The 15296-nt window shown below is 63.1% G+C and overlaps 3 protein-coding genes across 8 annotated transcripts in view; 1 reads left to right on the top strand and 2 right to left on the bottom strand.

Annotated features, from left to right (window-relative positions):
* The window catches only part of PERM1 (PPARGC1 and ESRR induced regulator, muscle 1), a 5757-nt gene extending 4223 nt beyond the window's left edge, over positions 1 to 1534 (top strand). For both annotated transcript variants that reach the window (XM_017854429.1, XM_017854430.1), the window contains 2 exons: positions 102 to 227; positions 455 to 1534. In XM_017854429.1, the coding sequence (XP_017709918.1) occupies positions 102 to 227; positions 455 to 540 (212 nt within the window). In that variant the 3' untranslated portion in view covers positions 541 to 1534. The remainder of the gene's footprint in view (positions 1 to 101; positions 228 to 454) is intronic.
* Positions 1535 to 1592: 58 nt separating this feature from the next.
* Positions 1593 to 10146, bottom strand: PLEKHN1 (pleckstrin homology domain containing N1). 5 transcript variants are annotated; one of them, XM_017854435.1, is made up of 16 exons: positions 10027 to 10146; positions 9843 to 9942; positions 6319 to 6465; positions 6141 to 6221; positions 5986 to 6058; positions 5737 to 5864; positions 5535 to 5666; positions 5311 to 5391; positions 4581 to 4656; positions 4305 to 4441; positions 3718 to 3867; positions 3405 to 3542; positions 3091 to 3231; positions 2680 to 2898; positions 2354 to 2402; positions 1593 to 2276 (listed from the first exon to the last, which is right to left on the bottom strand). In XM_017854435.1, the coding sequence occupies exons 1-16, from the start codon at positions 10107 to 10109 to the stop codon at positions 2143 to 2145; spliced, it is 1869 nt and encodes a 622-aa protein (XP_017709924.1). In that variant the 5' UTR covers positions 10110 to 10146; the 3' UTR covers positions 1593 to 2142. The 5 variants fall into 5 exon arrangements, with proteins under 5 accessions (XP_017709924.1, XP_017709925.1, XP_017709922.1 ...); XM_017854436.1 differs by having other exon boundaries at positions 5311 to 5385; XM_017854433.1 differs by having other exon boundaries at positions 5311 to 5666; positions 5986 to 6221.
* A 776-nt stretch (positions 10147 to 10922) lies between these two features.
* On the bottom strand, positions 10923 to 15289 carry KLHL17 (kelch like family member 17). Its single transcript, XM_017854412.1, is given in 12 exon segments — positions 10923 to 11650; positions 11788 to 11969; positions 12138 to 12211; positions 12309 to 12488; positions 13175 to 13268; positions 13270 to 13395; positions 13398 to 13426; positions 13541 to 13754; positions 13985 to 14101; positions 14402 to 14623; positions 14722 to 14843; positions 14920 to 15289. Coding segments are annotated over 12 exon segments (1800 nt in total). The 5' UTR covers positions 15131 to 15289; the 3' UTR covers positions 10923 to 11421.
* Positions 15290 to 15296: the final 7 nt, after the last annotated feature.

Here is a 15296-nt window from a genome sequence, read left to right as displayed (position 1 = left end):
GCTGTTCCCGGGGTTGGGGCGGGGCAGGCAGTTCCGGGGCGGGCATGTGCGGGGCCGTCTCTAAGCGCAGCTGTGGGGCTGACGGTGAGCTTCTCTCCTAGCGGAGCTCCGGGGGCCTGTCCCGTCATTTGCCTTCAGCCAGAATGACATGTGCCTGGTGTTTGTAGCCCTTGCCACTTGGGCTGTGAGGACGTCAGATCTGCATACCCCAGACGCTTGGAAAACAGGTTCGGGTGCTGGGGGCAGAGGGAGCTGTGCCTAGAAGCCAGACCGAGGGACACTGGCAGGACGAGGGGTGCATGGGGGCCCCAGGGCTCTCCCCTGACCTGCTTCTCCCAGGCTGAGCTGCGGCCCTGGCCGCACCGGCCTAGCCCGCCCTTTGAGGGCTGGGTCTTGCAGGCAGACGGTGCTCACAGCCAAGCTGGCCCTCAGGAGACCCTTGCTTCTCTTGCAGTCTTGCTGGCCAACATCGGCACCATCTCTGCCATCCGCTACTTCCGCCGGCAGGTGGGGCAAGAGCGCCACAGCCCCAGCTCCTAGGAGCCAGGCCTGGGCCAGGGAGATGCGGGATGAGGAGACGACCACAGGCACCCAGGACGGGATGAGGTGCCACCCTTGCCCGAGCCCTCTAACCCCTGTCTTCTACGGTGTCCAGGAGGGGGGCGTGTCCTGGTGCTGCTCCTTGGGACTCACCTGAGGATCCAGCCAGTGGCCACGGCCACTCCCCACGCCTGGGAGGGAAGGTGCTAAAGTCTGGGTGGGTGGAGGGAGGCAGGTGGCTGGATAGGAGGGTGGCCAGATCCACAGATGAGAACACAGGGCATTCGGTTAATTTCAGACATGCAATAGTGGGGAGGTAATTTTACTAAGAAGTCATTTGTTTATCTGAAATCACATTTAACCACACCCTGCATTTCTTCTGGGATGCAGTGGGGGCTGAGTGGCAGGACAGGACTTGGACCCTGGAGGGGTCTGAGCAGCGAGAGGCTCTGGCTGGAGCTCTGGGCAAACGGAGGGGCGAGGACACAGGGTGGCCTCAAAGAGGGATTGGGCAGCCTCCTCACAGGTGGGCTGGGCTGCCAAGGGCTCCAAGGCCCATCACTCTTGATCCTCAAGGGACTGTGGCCAAGGCCTCCCTGAGCTCTGGCCTGAGACAGTGAAGGCAGCCCAGCGGCCCCTGCAGGGTGGGGGTCTGTGGCAGAGCTGCGAGCCCCTCCCTGGGAAGCCCTGGGTGCAGGTGCAGAGGGAGAATTTGGCGGCATCAGATGGAGGGCTGGGCTCCTGGTGGCTCCTGGGGGCTCCTGTGGGGCAGCTGGGGGCCCACAGCCAAGGGGAGTCAGAGACCAGTTGGGAAGGTCCGTGAGGGGCCGAAGGTGGCAGAGGAAGGGGGCTGCCTGGCTGGGTGCCAGGTGGGGGTCCCCAGGTGGGGGTCCTGCCAAGGCAGTGTGTGCAGGGTCCTCAAGACTGTGGGAGACCCCGGCTGCTGAGCAGAGAACACGCGTACGCGGCACCAATAAAATTCTTTCTTTTCTTTTTCTTTCTTCTTTTTCTCATTCTCTCTCTCTCTTTCCTTCTCTTCTTCTCTCTCTTCTCTCTTTTCTCTTTTCTCTTTTTGTTCTTTCTGGTCCGGTGGCGTCAGCATCTCCCGTGCTGCCCTATGGCGCATGCCCAGGCCATGCAAGACCCCACCCGCCCTCCTCCTTGGGACACTCTGGCCAGTGCTCCTCACACCTTGCTGACCTGTAACCCTCATGCCCTCTGACCTCACATCCTCTGACCCTGCAGACCTTTCTCTTTCCTCTGACCTTCACGCCCATGCCACCCTCCCACTCCCAGTGAGTCTCCTCCCTGACTCCTGGCGAGCTGAGCTGAGGGCTGACCCTGTGGATGGCCAGGACCTCCCTGACCTGTGACCCACCTCGCCAGCCAGGGCATCCTTGGGGTGAGCCCTTCTTGCCCCTCCCTGCCCCAGCTGCTGGCACTGAGGAGCAGGAGCCAAGGGACAGGCTCTGAACTCAGGGCCCCGGAGACCCCCCCATCACACTGGGTTCAGACCCTGACTTGTAATTTGAAGTGGGTTAGAGGGGCGGGTACCCTGGAGCTTGGTGAGGGTGGTCCTGAGAGCCGGCCTCACCGTGGCCATCAGATCCACTGCACAAGACCTGCACTGGCCTCAGGCCCTCCAAGCTGGGGGCACTTCCGGTGGGAGGAAGACAAAGTCTCGTCCCAGAGGTGGTCATAGCCGGGGCCCTGGCTCCTCCTGGAGGACCAGCCATCTAGTAGGGAAGGCAGAGATGTGTCAGCCTGTGGGAGGCAACAGGCACTCACCCCAGGAGGCAGGACCCTCACTCACCTGTCAGAGGCAGCTGGGGTTCAGGCAAACCTTCCCTGGCAGAGGAGACCTGGGAACCCCAAACTGCAAGTCTGAGAGCCAGGTACAGCCCCAGGCAGGGAGCTTGGTCGATGTGCAGACCCCCACCCCCCGGGTTGGCATCACCCACGTCCCCCTGCTCTCCCTCCCCAGTCCCGTCTCCCCACCTCCCTGCTGGCCCCCTTGGTCTCCATCTGCTCCCGTCCTCCTGTTTCCCTCCCTGCTCCCTCAGAGTCCCAGGAGGCCCCACACTAGCGCCCCCAGCACCCCGGAGCGCAGGGCACACTGGCGTGGGGACTGCTACTCACAAGCTGAGGCGAGTCTGGGGGCTGCGGCTCCCCATCCTTGGCTGAGCCCCGCTGTCTCTGAGAGGCTCTGGACTGCAGAACTCCCTTCTTGGAGAGCAAGTGGGGGCCAGTGGGGCCGGAGGAGCTGGAGCCGGGGTCAGAGGCAGGCACAGACACAGGCACCAAGGGGAGTGGGCTCAAGGGCACAGGTCCAGGTGAGCTCTGCATGGCACTGAGGAACTGCCAGGAGAGCCTGGGCTGGGACCTCAGTGGCATCCAGGGACCCCCAGAACCTCAACCTCCCATCAGAGCCTGAACAGACCTCAGGCTCGGGGCAGCCCCAGACCCCAGGCCGAGAGGCACGGTCTAGACCTCCCCAACCTCAGGCTGCAGGCACCTCCCGCCCTTTCTGTCGCCCAGCAGGGGCCTGACCTCCTCCAGGCCCCGGACATCGGTGACCCTGCGGTGGGAGGTGGCGGGTGGGGTGTAGGGGTCAGCATAGAGGGGAGAGTGTGATGTTTCCGAAGCGTGGTCAGGGGCGTCTGGGCTGTTCTCCAGGCTCAGCCTGTTCAGCTGCAGGGCAGAGGTGGGAGAGATGGGCTTCTCGGCTAGAAGCAGCCTAGGCCACCCCTTCTCTGTGCAAGACACCTCTGGGTGGCTCCAGGACAACTAGGCCCAGAGACAGAGGCCAGTGGTGCGGAATGGTGGGGACCAGGCCAGGGGCTGGGTGGGTGTGCTGGGCCCACCTGGGTCAGGTCCAGGTGCAGTGGGGTGGCAGGGCCGCAGCCCTCTGCCCGGGCCTTGCTCCTGGGTGACCGGCTGCTGCTACGTCTCAGCTCAGTCCTCCGTCGGCCAACGCTGGTGCGGTCAGAGTTGGCCTGGTCCTGTGGGGACCACAAACCTTCCACAGAGAGCCCTTTGGCCCCTCTCCTGTGCAACTCTCTGAGGCTGCAAGGGGCTCCTTCCAGTCTGAGTTCCCCTGAGGAACCAGGGTCCCCAACACACACTTACCTGACAGTCTTTTGCCCCACTTTCGTCTGCCACCCCGTAAGCACTCACCGATGTGTGCTGGGAGGAGCAGCCCACGGTGGATGGCACTGAGGACTCAGGCAAGGAGTGGCTGGTGCGTGTGGAGGGGGGCACCAGGCACCCCGAGTCCCAGCTGGTCCGTCCGCCTGAGGACAGTGAGCCTCGGCCGCTGCCTGTAACCTGGGTGGGCAGTGAGTGGGGGTGAGCGAGGGCTGGACCCCCTCCCCACCTGCCCCTGCCTGGACCTACCCTGCTGCCCCCGCTTTTTTCTTTTTGGGACAGAGTCTTGTTCTGTCTCCCAGGCTGAAGTACAGTGGCACAATCTCGGCTCACTGCAACCTCTGCTTCCTGGGTCAAGCGATTCTCGTGCCTCAGCCTCCTGAGTAGCTGGGATTACAGGGATGCGTCACCACGCCTGGCTAATGTTTTTTGTATTTTTAATAGAGATGGGTTTCTCCATGTTGGCCAGGGTGATCTCGAACTCCTGACCTCAAATGATCGGCCCGCCTCAGCCTCCTAAAGTGCTGGGATTACAGGCATGAGCCACCGCGCCTGGTCTGCTGCCCCGTTTTTACCACTGCCCAGGACCTGGGCTGTGGGGCCTGCTGATGCCTCACCTGCAGCCCTGGGAAGCTCTTGGCGCCAGGCAGCGGTGGGGCCCCCTCCCTGTGGGTGACGGCACGAAGGCACAGCAGCCAGTGGCTGTAGTCCTCGTAGCTGGCGCACACCACGCGGATGGTGTTGATGAGGGGGCCTGGCACACAGATGCTGTGAGGGGCTGGCAGGGTGGGGTGTACCCCTCAGAGCCCCCACTAAAGAGCCAGGTGTCCCTCAGGCTCCCGCCCCACCATGGCCTGGCCAGGCAAGAGGCAGAACTGGGGTCAGGACCCCACCTTCGATCAGGAAGGAGTGGATCTGCTTCTCCTTCTCCTCCAGGTTGATGTGGACCGCACGGAGTGGGAGCTCCCCCTGCGGGGGCGGAGACTGAGGGCCAGGCCTTTGTGGGGGCAGCCCCAGGGCCCTGCCTGGCTTCATCCCACCCTCGTGCCCTCCAGAGCTTGGCTGGGTACTTGGAGAGCTGGGCACCGAGGCCACCATCCTGAGGGAGGCCAGTGGGTCCTGTCTGTCCTGGGGCCACTGCTAACCCTGGTCGGGGGGCAGACACACAAAGCCACAGGACTGGCCTCCTGAGGTCCCCAGAGAGGAAGTTGGGCCGGGGGAACCACAGGGAGGGCCCTGTGTTTGTTCCTCAGTGATTGACGGTTACCATGAGTGCACACCCCCTTCCTGGTGCCCGCCCTGGAGGACACAGGCACACACACGAGTGCACACACACCCCTCACGGGCAGGCACACACGACGGAGTCCCTGGGAGGGGCTCTCAGCCCCATGCTGCCTGCCCCAGGGTGACGGTCAAGAACCTCAGGGTGAGAACCTCAGGGCGGGCAGGGGCTCCTCCACGTCACAGGGGAGACCAGACTGACCAGGACTGCGGGCTGGGTGGGCAGGGCCTTGCTCTCTGTCTCAACAGGCCCCGAAATACAGGTTCCTCCTGCATGGCCGCCCCCTTCCACCCTCACACAGGTGCCTCCCTGGGGCGGGCCCTCAGTGAGGAGGGGCCCACCTTGAAGCAAAGCCCGTCCAGCTCCTCGGAGAAAATGGCCAGGGACGTTGGGTACAGGACCAAGAGCCGGTCCCACTGCTCCTGAGTAGAGGGCGTCAAACGATATGGGGGCTGAGCTGCTGTGCACCCAGGGCCAGTCCCTGCCCTGCCCAGCACCCTGCACCCCTCCCATCCCCCTACAGCCCCATGCACCTCCCACCCAGCCCCATGCACCTCCCACCCACCTGTGCGGGCAGGTGCTGCAGCTTGACCCTCGAGGCACAGACAGCACTGCCGCCGGGTTCGTGCCCTGATGCTGTCTGCAGCCGAGTTAGGCGGCGTTGCAGAGTCCAGGGGAGCTCGTCTCCACAGGACCCCTGTGAGGAGGAGGTCAGAGCAGGCTGCGAGGATCTGGGTGGGGAGGGGCGTGGGGTCCCTGGCACTGACCTGTGGGGGTGCCGAGTGGCAGTGTTGCAGCCCCCCAAGGAGGGCCGTCTGCTTCTCCAGGTGGTAAAGCCAGCGGTCCAGCTCGGCTCGGCTGGGGCAGAGCACCAGGAGGGGTGCGGGCAGCGGGCCTGTGGGCAGGGCAGAGAGGGCACACACATACACACACATGCCCTGCAGCCCACAGGGCAGGCCCCTCTCCAAGTCCTGGGTCACGAGTGCCTCTGGGGGCCCGGGGAGCATCCCAAACACCTGTGATCTGGAAGGCGTGCTCTCGGGACCCCTCCAGCAGGCAGACGCTCAGCTCCGTCAGTGGTAACAGCCCCTGCCAGGCACAGGGTAGGCGCTTCAGGGATCCATGGAGAGAAGGGTGGCCACGGCCCCACCCCCACTGCCCACTGCCTCACCTGAAAGGTGAGTCCTTCCGAGCCGTGGGCCTGGAAGTACAGGTGGGCGGGGAACAGCTCCAGGTAGCAGTCGCTGACATCCTGTGCGGGCAGCAGGGTCGTCAGTACAGGGTCTGGGGAGCCCCGGGCTGGTGGGGATGCTGCACCCGGCGCGTGCCCCACCTGACCCGGCCCCCACCTGGCTGTGCTGGAACCGCAGCTGGACCTTGGCATAATGTACAACCTTTCCCAGGTTCCTCACAGGTACCCTCCGCCGCGCCTTCTTGAACACACTCAGGAACGGCTGCTCCAGGTTTTCTCGCTGGTTCTCCAGGTCCAGGATGTCCTAGGAGGAGCAGCGCTCAGGGGAGGGGGCCTTGCCTGGGTCCCCCACCCCCTCCGCTGGCATCCACACAGCTACAGGACTATAGGCATGGTCTGCCTGTGCACAGCCACCCAACACATATGTGAAGAACAGCCTCCCCCAGGCATAGAATCTGCACACTCAGCCTCTCCACAGGAAAACAGTCATGGCAGAATTTACACACACACGTGCATACATATATGCATACATGCACATTTGCGTACACGTACATGCACACACACCTGATACGTGCACATACAGGCAACATGCTTGTATCCATATACGTGCACACACATGTACACATGCATACACACACATATGCATACACATATACCTAGACACATACATGCCACACAATAGACACGTACAGATGCATACACACATGTACACACACACGTACACACACATTCACGCATATGCATGGATACACACGTGCACACATATGCACTTGCACACATACACACAGATGCATACATGTCCACACACAGAGAAATACACCAAAACACACATGTATACACGTCATGTGCACACATACACATGTGCACACACATATACACATGTACACACACATGCATGCACTGCACACATACACATGTACACATGCGCACACATGCACACGTGCACACCTATACACACGTGTATGCACATGCACGCATATGCATACACACATGCACATGTACACTTCACACACATGCACACACGTGCATACATGCATACACATCCACACACAAATACACCAACACACACATATACACATACACACGTGCATACACGTGTGCACACGCACATACACGCACATGCATACGCACACACATGCATGCACACATACACAGAGCACAAATACGTGCACACACACGCACATATACACATGTGCATACACACGCACACATACACACTTGTGCACACACGTCCGTGCATACACACACACACAGACACACTTCCCCACACAGAGCTGCCTGGTCTAGTGGTAGAGATGGTGAGATTTGAACTCAGTGGATTAAATCCTATCTTCATTATTTCCTAAGCTGTGTAACATGTCTTTGGTTATTCAACCTCTGAAGACTTGTTAGAAGAATTTGGAGGTGTCTGGGTAACACTCAAAACCCTCCCACGTCTCCAATATTGGCTGGTGAACGTTTAACACCTGGTTCTACAAAAAACAGACACAGAAACACACCACTGCCCTGATTTGTAACGTTTGCCGATTTCCTCAGTGTCAATGTTCTCACCGCCGCCCATTTCCAGCCCCCAGCCTGAAAGATGTGAGGAGATTTCTGGGGTCGATCCCCTGAGTGTGTCCTGGCCGCCTGCTCAGGTGACAGCCAGGTCCTGGCAGTGCCCTGAGGGGTCAGACCCATGCTCTCCGGCCACTGCATGTGCTCTTCCCGCTTTGGGGACTGCTTAGCCCCAACCCACTTCCTTACCCGCTTGGCAGCTTTGCTCAGACATCACCTGCTCCAAGAGGTCCTTTTCTGAAACTGCACCCATCCCCTCTGTTTTTCTCCTTAGCACCAACCCCACCCTTCTCACTGGATCTTCTATTTATTTGCCCCGTCGTCTGTCTCTGCCGTGGGAATGGGAGCACTGTGAGAACAGGGGTTGTCTATTCCGTTCACTTCTGTGTCCCCAGAGCCTAAGACAGGGCCTGGGATGTGCTGTGGGTATCACTGCATGTGCTGAGAGGGAGGGGAATCCACATCCATGCCACATTTAGCCAATCCTGGCACACACAGTCAGTCCTCTACAAATGCAGGCTTTGATCATCAGGCTAGAGATCAGAAAGGGGACGGGTGTGAACCTGGGGCTGGAGAGCTCTGTGATCCACAGGCTCAGGGGCAAGTGGGAAGGTGTCCTGCTCCCTCTAGGAGCTGGCAAGGGCTAAATGCAGTGCTGCTGTGCCCTGGCCAAGCTTAGCTGCCCATGAGCAGGCCCAGGAATGTGAACAGACAGACACATAGGCTTTCCCGGCCTCCTGCCACTGGGTGGGGCCTCCTGTACCCACACCCAGCGTGGGAACTGATGCCGGGTAGGCACCCATGAAAAATAGGCCACAGACCAGGAAGGGCCACACAGCTAGCCCTGCAGCCCAGCTCAGCCTCGGGGCCCCGGGGAGGACTCAGCTTGGAGCCGTGGCAGAGCCAGCTCACAGCACTGGGTGCAGAGCCCAGGCACAGGGCAGAGGAGCACTGGCTCCAGGACTGGCCCTGAGCTCCTCCCCCAGCCCCATTTCCTGAGGCTCAGCAGGTTCCCTCTCTGGCTATCATGTCTTGGCAAGGGAGGACCACTAGGGCCACCCACCATACCTCATAGGACCCCACCAGGGTCCCACTGCATGTCCTGGGCCTGGACAGAGAGAGTGGCGTCTGAGATGCAGCCACAGGGACCCCACCCCTAGGCCAGCCTGGCTCCCTCTCCCTGCCCACTGCTCTGAGGCAGTGTGGTTTCCGAAACCAGCACCTGTTGTCTGCAAGGAACCCTGAAACTCCGGAGGTCAGGAGAGGGTATGGCACGAGCCTCCTGCCTGGTGGGGGCATGTTGGCAACGGGGTCTGCACGGCCACACTAGCTGCTGGACCTAGGAGTGCAGGGCAGGGGTCCTCTCCCCTAGACGCTCCTAGGGCCTGCACATAGCATCCAGGCTGCCTGACAGGGGTGCAGTGGGGGTTCCTGTCTGCCCTGAAGCCCAGGTTCCTCCTCCTGTTCCCTCAACCCAGCACCAGGCACATCTGAAAGGGGCTGGGCATCTACCCTGTGAAGACCCTTAGTCCTACAGGGGCCTGGGCGGAGGGATGGGCATGGGGGTGGTCTTCTGCTCCTTCCACGGAGAGGTGGCCTAGTGTGTGCTTGGGAGATGCCTCCTTGCTGCGTGGCCTTGGCAGGCTGGGAGGAGGCCGGTGCGTGCACAGAGGGGTTTCTGTGGACGGGGCGGCCGTACCCAGCAGCAGCTTCCTGCGGGACACCCAGGGAGAAACAGGCCGCGTAGGTGGCCGGCTGGCTCACTGCTCACCTGAGGCTCCTTACTGTCAAGTGGCACTACCAGCACGACCCCGAGCCCCACTGCAGCGACAGAGACGCGTGCGCCGGTCCCCTGCGGGAGGAGGTCCCGGGAGGCCCCGCCCGCGGCCCGCCCCGCCCAGCTCGCTCCCGACTGACTCAGTCCTGCGTCGCGGTTTCGCTCTCCGCTCAGACTTTCGGCCGGATGAGCTCCCCAGGGCGGGGCAGTCAGCGTCCGCTCCTCACCTACGGGGGTCTGAATCCCCCCGGGCCGAGGGGAAGACCCCGAGCTGCACGGACACGCGGCACACACGCGCGGGCAGAGCCACGCTCCCAGACCCCAGCCACCGCGCGCGCCGCGCTCACCGCGCCCGGGATGTAGTGGAAAAGCTTGTTGGCGGCGGCGTCCCCGCTTCGAGCAGCCTCGGGACCCAGCAGGCCAGCCGGCATCCGTGCGCCGTCCTCTCTGGGGACAAGGCAAGGGAGCTCGTGGCCCCAGAGCGGGTGGGGGAGCCCTGCGCCCAGGTGGCCGCACCCACACCCCGCTCACCTGTTTCCCTTCAGTGAGGGCTTTCTAGAGAAGGAGGCCCGGAGCCTCCTGGGGGCCTGAGGCACACAGTGGCTGTTCCCCATGGCCAGAGTCGTGCAGGTCGGCAAGTCTGGGTCCCTGTCCACAGCCTCCTGCCCCCACCTCCCACAGGCAGGCGGGGCTCTGGGACGTCCCGCCCGTCACCCAGGGCTGGGCAGGGGTGGAGCCTTTCTGGAAGAGGCCTGGCCCCTACCTGAGCCGTCCAGGTCTCTGCCCTGGGCCCTCCACACCGAGAGGCCAGCCTTGGGACCATCTCCCCTCTGGCCCAGACAAGGCCTCCAGTGTGCAAGAGGTACCCCACTTGCCTGTGCTCAGGCTTTGTGAACTCGGGGCCACCTTCCAGCACCCCTCCAACAGCATGCACACACATCCTGTTTCCATCTAAACCCTGGCCGGCCTGAGTCACCAGTGACTGCAGGGAGGGCTGAGGCAGGAATTCCAGCATAAGAGACAGCGGCCAGAGCCACCCCAGCTTCCCCTCCTGCCTGGGCCCCCTCACCACAGACCCATCAGGGTCCTCAAGGCTTAAGGGGACTCTGGAAGGCCACATGCCACCTCGGCAGCCAGGACAGTCAGCATACACAGGGTCAGTGCTGTCCTCCCAGCCGCACCCCCAGAGCCCAAGACGTGGCGGGGACCTCAGCCTCAGGACCCAGCCCAGGCAAACCCCACCTACAGCGGGAGGCTGGTCCACAGGGACTCCATGGCCCCCACCCTCCCTGGATGCCCAGCTCTGCCTTGCTGGCCCCAGACACCGGTGCAGCATCTCAGGCCACCCGCCCACACCCCTCACCCTGGACCCCCAGATGGGACCCAAAGTTGCGCAGCTGCCCCACAAGCCAGAGAGATGCTCAGCCTGAGGAGCCCCAGAAATGTGTTTATTGTTCAAGCTGGGCTTGTATTGCTGTGTGGGGCCCGAGTGCACACGTGTGCACCCACTACAAGATCCAGGGAAGATGGCACAAGGCAGACGACAACAGGAAGGACACCTGCTCCCCACCCTTCCCAGGACGCCGCCGTGTGCAAAATTCGAGCTGGGGGCTGCAGCTGCTTGGAAAGCCCCAGGGCCTCTGGCTCCGCGGCCTGCAGGGTCTGAACAGGCAATGGCCCTGGGGCAGCGAGGCCCACCTGGTCACTCCCGGCTGCCCGCCATGCAGGCAGTGGAGGGGAGGACAGGCGGCCGCGGCACGGCTCACCCCTCAATAAATAAGATAAATAACTAAATAAATAAACAACTAAATATAGACACAAAGGAATGGACGCAGAGACGTGAACAGAAGATGCAAGATGTCCCTGGTGGGGGCCACGGCCCCCTTAAGGCATGTGGGAGGCTGCAGGCCTCTGGGGGTTGGGGGGTCAGAGGCTGGTGGAGGACACGGACAGCGTGGGCGAGGACGGCGGTGGGAAGTTGAGCAGCTCCAGCACCGCCACGCCCACACTGCTACGCCGTGTGAACATGCAGGATGCGGCCACCCACTTGTTGGTCCTCGGGTTATACTTCTCGATGGAATTGAGGCTGGAGCTACCATCGTTACCCCCCACGGCGTACAGCCATCCATCCATGGCCACCAGGTCGTGCGTGCTCCTAGGGGGGCAGGCGGGGTGAGCACCTGGCTGCAGGAAGGGGTGCGGGGGAGGGGCTGCGCCACGAGAAGGAGTAGGGGTGGGACATGCCCACTGAAGGGGGGAAACCCCTCCCCGCAGCACAGCCCCACCACGGACCTGCGGATGTTCATTGGCGCCACGCTCTCCCAGGCTCCAGCCTTGGGACTGTATCTCTCTACCGAGTTGAGGCAGCTGGTCCCGTCGTTGCCCCCTGCCACGTACAGGGCACCCTCCAGCACAGCCACACCCGCTGAGCTGCGTCGGCTTAGCATGGACGCCACGGGCGACCAAGCGTTCACCTGGGGGCAAGGGTGTGGGCTGGAGGCAGACCCGCCATGGGCATCCCTCCCCTGCCGCAGCCCCAACTCCAGGGTGGGGTGTCAGGAATGGGTGGGACGTGGGCGACCAGAGAGGGGAGGGCCCCGCAGCGTACAGGAGGGGGTGGCCAGGAGGGGTGCACTATGCACCTGGGGCTCATACTTCTCCACAGTGGCCAGGTGTGAGGAGCTGTCGTAGCCGCCCACGGCATACAGGTTCCCATCTGCAGAAAGTCAACATGCCCGTGGCACTCCTGCTGGGAGTGGGGTCTCCAGGGTGGGGGAAGGTGGGGACCCCCCCAGGCAGGCCCCATCACCCACCAAGCGTGGCCACTCGTACATAGCGCCTCCGGGTGCTCATGGCAGCGACGGATGTCCACGTTCCGGTCAGGGGGTCGTAGCGTTCAGCACTGTGGGCACCAGGACCGCCACCACAGCTCAATAGAGACAGAAAGGTGTTCCGGCCCCAGGACCTGCCCTGCCCAGCAGAATGGCTGAAATCTTACCCTAGGAGTCACAAAAGACTCAGACCGCAAAGTCCTACCAGGCAGGACCCGCTGGTGGGCACAGGCCCCTGGCTGCCTGGAAAAGCCTGGGCATACACCCACCTGCGGGGCCCAGCCCTGGACTGGAGATAAGCGTCCCAGAGAGAAAGGGGACTGGGGCCAGCAAAGCCAGCTTCAGGCCCAATGTGGACCGTGGCCTGGGGGTGAAGCGGCCTTCGCCCAGATCACCCCCCCTTTCTTTAACACCCCGTCAGATAACTGACCTCGCGTGGGGGATGGTGACACAAACTCGCCTCTTGCGAAGTGGACCCTACAAGGCCACTGGCCAACCCCAATTACTACTGTTCAGGCAGGAGGCCCCGTCATAGCCGGCCAGCCGGAGTACAGGAGTCCGGCAAGGCGCGCCACACCCAGCCCAGCTTCGGGCCTTCGTGCCCATGGACACCTCCGGCTGCCACGTGTTAGTCACCGCGATCGTAGGACTCAACGGTGGCCCCAGATCTGCGTCCCCCGTCATAGCCTAGCCCAGAATTAACCCACTGCAGGCTCAAGACTTGGCCTGGGGGCATGCCACCAGACCCGACCCCAGTCCAGCCTCCAGCTTACCCACCCACTGCATACAGCCCGATACCATGGGGCCACACACCAGATCCTGAATCCAAGCTCCAGCCTCCAGCTTACCCGGCCCACAGTCATACAGGCCGCCGTTCCCCACCGCAGGGCACTCCCACCCGGGCCGCGCGCCTGGTGGACATGGAGGCCACCACGTGCCAGCGCGTCGGTGCGCGTGTCTATAGGGACCTCACAGCCTCTCCGTGGGGATGGCAAACAGGCTCCACCGCCTGGTGGGGAGGGCATTCGGGTGGGGAGATGGCGACTCTGGTGAGTGCGACCCACTGCTGGGGGCCACACCCCGGGCTCCTGGAGAGGCCCCTGGATGGAGGGGCGGAGGAGCAGGTCAGGACCTGACCGGCACAGGTGGGGTGGGCTTGTGCTGGTGGGGAGTAGAAGGCACAGGGCAGGAAGGAAAGGGGCGGGGAGCCATACCCACAGCAAAAAGCACAGGCCCGGCCCCCTCACAGCGCCGGGGCCGCGTGCGGCTGGTGCCTAGGACGCCCCTCTGCTCGGGCAGCAGGTGGAACTTCAGGGCCTCAATGAGAAGGTCCTTGCAGTCAGGGTGGTGCCTCACCAGGCTCTCAGCATCCACGTGGCCCAGTAGGAAGTCGCGGCTCAGCAGAGGCAGCCGCACACACTTCATGAGCTGGGGCGCAGGGAACGCTAAGGTCAAGGGGGACCCTGGGGCACACTGGGCCCCAGGGCTGAGACAACCCCCCAGATGCCTGTACCACCTGTGTGACACGTTCTTCTTCAGACAGGGCGGGCACCATCCCCACGGAATCCCTGAACTCGGGAAAGATCAGGGTGCACCAGGCCCTCAGCCACCTGCACGCCCTCCTGGATGCTATGGGAGCCCCCGGGGCCGGGCCTCACCCGTGGGACATGCTGCCTGCGGGAGTCCACGTCATGTTTCACCCAGCTCAGGACTGCTCGGTAGACCTCCTCCTCCGAAGGCACGTTCAGGCTGTCACTAGACACCAGTTCCAGCACCTGGGGGTGGAGGTCCTCAGACCTGAGATCTGGGGAGGGTCTTGTGGGCCCAGGGAGCCCTGAAGATGCCTAGGAGGAGGGTTAGGGGGTGGGGGCTGAGTGTTCATACTGGGAGGGGCTGAGCAGAGTCAGGAGCCACAGACGAGGCTCCCAGGGGGCCTCGATCCAGGAGGGTCTTGGGGACGCACAGCAGGCACTAAGGATTGTGAGCAGGGCTGCATCAGGACAAAATGGGGTCGGGAGTCAAAAGCAAAAACTGGGGTGGGGTGGAGGGCGCCGGCTGGGCCCACCAGCTGTTACCTGTTTCAGGGGCAGCAGCATAAACTCCTCGGTCTTGGCCACGTCCACGAAGTGCTGCAGCACGTACCTGTGGGCGGCCTTGAGCAGGTCGCTGCAGGAGTGCGCATCGGCAAAGCCCCGGATGCCCAGGCAGTTGGAGGGGTCGAGCTGACTCAGCAGGAACTTGCAGCAGGCGTCTCGGACGCCATTCAGCTGCAGGAGGCTGGCGGCTGGGAGCAGAGTCTACGGGGCACCGAGATGCGGGTGAAGGAGGCACAAGGTGGAGGGCAGCGGGATCTGGCTGAGAGGACTTCACCGGGGCCCAGGGGAGGCAGCCTCACCTGCACGTTGCCCTCGCCCACCACGATCTCAGCCGTGTACGCAAACTGCACCAGCTGGTCCAAGGCCTGAGGGTCGATGTCGTGCAGCGTCACGTGGGTCTGGCGGCTCTCGCTCATCTCATCTGTGGGAACAGCGTGTCAGACGGGCTGACCCGAGGGACCCACGGAGCCCCCAGCGCCGCGCAGGCGGGTACTTGCTTGTGAACATGGCATGGAAGTACGGGCTGCAGGAGGCCAACACCACTTTGTGTGCACGGATCTCCTTGGCGGCCACGTGCAGGACGATGTCGCACAGGAGGCCGCGCTGGCGCATGCGGCTCATGGCCACGAAGGCGTCGTGGTAGTGCCGCTTGGAGTTGTGGGCCACGCTGTGGCCCTCGCGGCTCAGCAGCTGCACGGCTCCCTCCATGGGGGCTGCGGGCCGAGCCTGCCGGGGCCGCGTGCGCTCTGCCTCGGGGCTGCAGGGGGCGGGCGGGTCAGGCTTCGCCCCGCTGGCGCTGCCCGCCCGCCCTGGTTGCCCTGGAGACTCTGGGCCGTGCCCGGGCAGCCCGCGGGGACCCAGGCCCTGGTGCGAC

The sequence above is a fragment of the Rhinopithecus bieti genome, unplaced genomic scaffold, assembly GCF_001698545.2.
Source record: "Rhinopithecus bieti isolate Rb0 unplaced genomic scaffold, ASM169854v2 scaffold_39375, whole genome shotgun sequence".
NCBI lineage: Eukaryota > Metazoa > Chordata > Mammalia > Primates > Cercopithecidae > Rhinopithecus > Rhinopithecus bieti.
This window is presented reverse-complemented; position numbering and strand designations above follow the sequence as displayed.